The sequence below is a fragment of the Phoenix dactylifera genome, chromosome 7 (genome assembly GCF_051530095.1).
Source record: "Phoenix dactylifera cultivar Ajwa chromosome 7, Ajwa_hap1_PhDact_Kaust_v1.1, whole genome shotgun sequence".
Classification (NCBI taxonomy): Eukaryota; Viridiplantae; Streptophyta; class Magnoliopsida; order Arecales; family Arecaceae; genus Phoenix; species Phoenix dactylifera.
This window is the reverse complement of record NC_143196.1, coordinates 11007998-11014196: the sequence shown is the minus strand read 5'-3', so window position 1 is coordinate 11014196 and position 6199 is coordinate 11007998. Positions and strand designations below refer to the sequence as shown.

General features: G+C 44.9%; 1 protein-coding gene across 1 annotated transcript; it reads left to right on the top strand.

The window, feature by feature from the left end:
• Positions 1 to 726: 726 nt before the first annotated feature.
• LOC103697518 (putative linoleate 9S-lipoxygenase 5) lies at positions 727 to 5013 on the top strand. The gene is made up of 8 exons (XM_008779392.5): positions 727 to 1113; positions 1207 to 1496; positions 1989 to 2232; positions 2330 to 2668; positions 2765 to 2958; positions 3050 to 3357; positions 3473 to 3736; positions 3999 to 5013. Exons 1-8 carry the CDS (start codon positions 849 to 851, stop codon positions 4750 to 4752), a joined length of 2658 nt encoding a protein of 885 aa, XP_008777614.1. The 5' UTR covers positions 727 to 848; the 3' UTR covers positions 4753 to 5013.
• The last annotated feature ends 1186 nt before the right edge of the window (positions 5014 to 6199 follow it).

Below are 6199 nucleotides of genomic sequence, written 5' to 3'. Positions count from 1 at the left end.
TTGCGAGTTGCCTGGGCTGGTTTTCGACATGCGCGGGTGGTGCTGCGGACCAGTTCGATCATTCTAGAGGGCGGCTCGGCTACGGTTATCGGATAGATTCGAAGGGGGCCGAGAGATGAGAGCACGCCATCTCCTGATTCGAGACGTAGGGATGATGATGAGGGATGGGGTGGCCTTCCAGACCAAGCATGTATTCAGAGAAGCCAATGGGGCGGCCGACTGGGTGGCTGCCTATGCGGCCCACCACTGAAAGTACACCCTTTGGTTAGGAAAGGGGGAGCTGTCACTGGCACTCCGCGAGCTAGTGTATTTTAATTTTATTGGGTGTATTCGTATACGCACTGTATGAAAAATCTACCTAGGCAGGCAAAAAAAAAAAAAAAATTGTAGAGGGACAACATGATACTAATTTTTTTTTGCTGGTCCGTTCCTATCCATCTCATGGAAAACACCAACTCCCCTTCTTTATTTTAGCTCCACCGACTGTGTGTACGTCTCTCAGTTGCTTGTTAGTTTCTTTTCTTAATCTAATATGTTTCTGGTGTTTTCATATACTTGGATGCCCAATTGAGCTAAAAGATAACATATATAAAGTAATAAAAATAAAATATCCTCCTCGTGACACATGTGCAACTATTATTTATTTAAATTAGTGAGAAAAAAAAAGAAAATTTGCAGAGTACCTTCCCTAGAGAAAGAAGAGGACAATAGCTCAATTATTGAAGCTTCTATAAAGACGGCACATCCATCAGCTCCACTTCTCAAAGCCTGGAAAGCTAGTTCCCTCCCTCCATCCTCTCCTTGATCTCCTCCTTCTTGACTTCCATTTTAGTTTCTGCAAGGCAAACATGATCTTAGGCGGCATCGGTAGCACTGTCGGCTCAGTCGTAGGCGGCATCGGTAGCACTGTCGGCTCAGTCGTAGGCGGCATCGGTGGCACCGTGGGCTCCATCATTGGCGGGGCACAGGGTAATGTCGAGGGAACGGTGGTGTTGATGAAGAAGAATGTCCTCGACATCACCGATTTTGGCGCCACCCTCCTCGACGACGTCCACGAACTCCTCGGCCAGGGAGTCTCTCTGCAGCTCGTCAGCGCCACCGTAGGCGACCCCAGTGAGATCCTCCGCCTTAAAGTAGCTCTTGTTAATATGTTGGACGGTCTACATTTCCTTTGTAGTAATATAAGCTTTTGGGTTATTCGTGCAGATAATGGTAACAGGGGGATAGTGGGGAAGCCCGCGTACTTGGAGAGCTACATTACGTCGCTGCCGTCGTTAGCAGCCGGGGAGTCGACGTTCTCCGTGACGTTCGACTGGAACGAGAACCATGGGATCCCAGGGGCGGTGATAGTAAAGAACCAGCACAGTGCCCAGTTCTTCCTCAAGACCGTGACGCTGGAGAACTTCCTCGGAAAAGGCCGTATTCACTTCGTCTGCAACTCTTGGGTCTACCCGGTGGACAAGTATAAATACGACCGGATCTTCTTCGCCAATAGTGTGAGTAGTCGTGGGTGACCGTAGTGGGCTAACAACTCCCGTAATGCTAATAATTAACATACAAACAAATAAATAAAAGATAAAAATATTACAGAAGTGCACATATGATAGTAATGATAGACAAAAGCCAAGCAGATAAATTAAGATCACGCACGCAGCGTTCTTGATAATAGATTTTGAGATATCTTGGCCTTGCATGATTTGAAATGGATGGAGAGCCGTATAAGATTGTCAGATTGGACTAAATTCTGAACCTTCCACGGGTAAGCTGGTTGCAAGTGCCGTCGCAAATTCATTAAATGGGACTTCTGATTAATCTGTCGCTCCTAATGTGTTGCATATCCAACACCCAATAACTTTACTAGCTTAAAATAGTGGCATTTCTGGTTTAACAGATTCTTTTTACTCTTAGTTATAATTAACTAGAATTATTTAAGACGGTTCCTATCATATTATAAGATTTGTTCAACAAATTCTAAAACCCAACTGCAGACATACCTCCCAGGAGACACACCAGCGCCTCTGCGACCTTACAGAGAAGATGAGCTCCGTCATCTTAGAGGGGAAGATGTGACCGAGACCCTGCAGGAATGGGACCGGGTTTATAACTACGCACACTACAATGATCTGGGAAACCCAGATGCCGGTCCGGAGATGGCACGCCCAGTTCTTGGAGGGTCAGCAGAGTATCCCTACCCTCGCAGGGGAAGAACCAACCGAGCACCAACCAAGACTGGTAATGCTGCTAAAGTCGACTCAAAGCAGAGAATTAAGTCGAAACAATTGACAAACCCGTGTCCGTTAACCATATCGTTTGTGTTTGCTTCATGCAGATCCCAATTCTGAAAGCAGATTGATCCTCGGCCTTGATATCTATGTCCCCCGAGATGAGCGTTTCGGACATGTTAAGATGTCGGACTTCCTTACGTACTCCATCAAGGCACTGATCCAGTCACTGAAACCAATCCTTGATGCCATTTTGGGCCAGACCCGGAATGAGTTCGACTCATTTGAAGAAGTTTTTAGACTCTACGAAGGGGGTCTACCAGTGCCCAATGTTCCTCTGCTGGATGAGATCAGAGAAAGAATCCCGTTCGAGATGGTCAAGGAAATGCTCCGCACTGAAGGCAACCAGCGCCTACTTAAGTTCCCCCTTCCCCATGTCACCCAAGGTAACTCCAATTACTTCTCTGAGCGGGCAAAGTCATGGATGGATAAGCTAAGCAAAATTTTGCTGATCCTTCACTGTTTTCTTTACTTCTTTTTAGTCGAGAAATTTGCATGGCAAAGCGACGAAGAATTTGCTCGAGAAATGCTGGCAGGAGTGAACCCTCTCATGATTAGTCGTCTCCACGTGTTCCCTCCAACCAGCAAGCTTGATCCTAACAAATATGGCAACCAAACCAGCTCCATAACAGCAGCACACATCGAGAAAAACTTGGACGGTCTGACAGTAGATCAGGTACAATTAATTAAACATAAACTATCTATATTATCAAAGGATGCAGCGCAAAGAAGTTTGTCATGGTTTGATGGCTTTGCCATGTTTTCAGGCACTGGAGAGCAACAAGCTATTCATCTTGGATCTCCATGACGCTTTGATACCTTACATAAATCGCATAAACTCCAACACATCCAATAAGACATATGCCACTCGAACTCTATTATTCCTAAAAGGGGATCAAACTCTGAAACCAGTGGCAATTGAACTCAGCTTGCCGCATCCGGATGGAGAGCAACATGGCATCATAAGCAGGGTCTTCACGCCAGCTGATAAGGGGATTGAGGGATCCATTTGGCAGCTTGCAAAGGCTTATGTCTGCGTTAACGACTCGGGCTACCATGAACTTATTAGCCACTGGTCTGGAAAAATTGCTACAAAGCCTTAACTTACTCGGTTCTTACTATCTTCATTTGAGATCCGTATCACATCAGCCATCCAATAAAACTACACTGAACTGATTACATGGTTGCAGGCTGAACACGCATGCAATTATGGAACCATTTGTGCTCGCAACGAACCGTCACCTCAGTGTTGTCCATCCGATCTACAAGCTGCTAAGCCCCCACTACCGTGACACGATGAACATAAACGCCCTCGCTCGGCAGGCCCTCATCAATGCTGGTGGCATCATTGAGTCAATCGTCTTCCCAGGGAAATATGCCATGGAGATGTCCGCCGTAATCTACAAGAGCTGGAATTTCAGCGAGCAGGCCCTCCCAGCTGATCTTCTGAAGAGGTAGAATTACAATTTATCTAAACTTTACACAATGCAATTTGTTAAAATCACCAAAATAAAATTTTTAATAATAGGGTTAAAGAGTGTGGAGACAGGGTCCAAACTCAGGACGTCTGCTCTGATGCCATGTTAAAATCAACTAAATATTACTATATATTTATATATTTTATATTTTGTTGCACAATTATTGATTATTACTATCAACTAAGTATTGCACTCCAAAAATCAAGCTGCTAGAAACAATTTTGAAATTTTTTAACAGAGGAGTTGCGGTAGAAGATCTGACCAGCCCAGACAAGATCAGGCTGCTGATCAAGGACTACCCATATGCCGTGGATGGGCTCGCTGTGTGGTCGGCGATCGAGGCGTGGGTTAACGAGTACTGTTCTATCTACTACCCGGGTGACGCCGTGGTCCAGGCCGACGCCGAGCTGCAGGCCTGGTGGAAGGAGATCCGGGAGGTCGGCCATGGAGACAAGAAGGACGAACCATGGTGGCCGAAGATGCAGACCGTCGGCGAGTTGATGAGCACCTGCACCACCATCATCTGGGTGGCCTCCGCCCTCCACACGGCCGTCAACTTTGGGCAGTACCCCTACTTCGGGTACATACCCAACCGTCCCATGCTGAGCCGGCGGTTCATGCCCGAACCGGGTTCTGCTGAGTACGAGATGCTGAAGACCGAACCCGAGAAGGCCTTTATGAGGTGCACCATGAGCCAAGTCCAAACGATTATGGGCGTGGCGATTTTGGAGATACTGTCGACCCACGCATCTGACGAGGTGTATCTGGGCCAGAGGGACGCGCCCGAGTGGACCACGGACCAGAAGGCGTTGGAGGCGTTCCGCCGGTTTGGGGAGCGGCTCAAGGAGATCGAGGCCAGGATCCTGGCCATGAACGACGACCCGAGTCTGAAGAACCGGAAGGGGCCGGTCTTCATGCCCTACACCTTGCTGTTCCCAACCGGTGAGAGGGGTATCAGTGCCAAGGGGATTCCCAACAGCATCTCTATCTGAGAAAGTTTCCACCGAGGTGAGAGAAGGTTCATTTCGCTAGCTTGATCTAATAGTCAGCAGTAAATAAGGTCCATCTGTTGTCCAGAAGTTGTAGACAATAAGGCACCAGGTGGATGAGCAGAGTGTGAAGTAATGTGCAAAGGCTTGTTGCTTGGTTTGTATCTCGTCCATGTCGTCTTTTGCTTGGAGTTCTGCAGCCCAGAGTGGATTATGGTCTAAAGAATCCAAAAGAATAAAATAGAAAAAGCTTTGCAGGTGTGAGGGCAACTTTCACGCAAAAAAAATTGAATAATAACTTTGTTTAATAAAGTCTTGAAGGTACTAGCAGTGTCTGGAGACGTGAGCAGGTTTGTTGCCTCGACTTGCCCAAACAGCCACCCAGTATCTCTGCTGGCTGGGCCATCCAAATTCAGTAATTTTAGAAACTGTTCAACCCAATAGATTAGATAGTTAACCTATTATGCTTCTCATCCACGATCACGAGCCGCGATCACAGCAATCACCACATTTTTATAGAAAACATTCTACGTAGGTATGTAAGACATCTGATCATCATATCATAAATCAAGCGGAATCAATTTGTTATTTAAATAAGTCTACAATTTAAATAACTAAAATCCAAATATAATCTTTCACAAAATCCAACAATATTTAAAAGATCTCACATCAAACTTAAGTAAAATCTTATAAAAAAATTAAGAGACCAAAGTTCTATTTTGATTCCCTTCTCATGCTAGATTAGTTCTCGGGACCTATAAAAATAATAAAATATCAAATAATGAGCCAGACAACGCAATAAGTAATAAATATTTTAACTAGATTAATCGGATAATAAGATAAAAAATTATTTATAGAAAATAAGTATGTAACAACCCAAGACCTCACCCAAAATGACTAGCCGGAAGGTATTATTTGGGTTTCTTGATTTTGTATAAGTACCTAAGATCTATCCAGACAATCACCGATGTGGGACTCAACACACGCCCGCACATGTCCTTACACACTCTCTCCATTCAAGCCTTGATGTTCTCGTCAGGCTAAGAGTTCAAATCTATTCAAATCTAATTACAAATACCACGATCAGCCCGTGGTCAGCCCTAAGGGATCCGTGCTGCAGTGTCTTCTAGTCTACATATATTATGGGCCGGGTCCGCTCTGATACCATTTGTAACAACGTAGGACCTTATCCAAAATGGCTAGCCGGAAGGTATTATTTGGGTTCTTTGATCCTGTATAAGTACCCAAGATCTACCTAGCGAATAACCGATGTGGGACTAAATACATGCCCACATGGGTCCTCACAAAGCATATATAATTCATCAGTTAAAAACCAAATCTAGATATTATCAACATAGTATGTATGCCAAAATAAATCTTTCTCAAAGTTCAAATTTCGTTAATAAATCCAAGTTCTTTTAAAACAACAAATTCATTTCGTCAACATAAG

Coding starts and splice junctions, on each gene's coding strand:
- LOC103697518 (XM_008779392.5), top strand. CDS start 849: ATGATCTTAGGCGGCATCGGTAGCACTGTCGGCTCAGTCGTAGGCGGC. Junction 2,233..2,329: donor CCGAGCACCAACCAAGACTG/GTAATGCTGCTA, acceptor TGCTTCATGCAG/ATCCCAATTCTGAAAGCAGA. Junction 3,737..3,998: donor CCAGCTGATCTTCTGAAGAG/GTAGAATTACAA, acceptor ATTTTTTAACAG/AGGAGTTGCGGTAGAAGATC.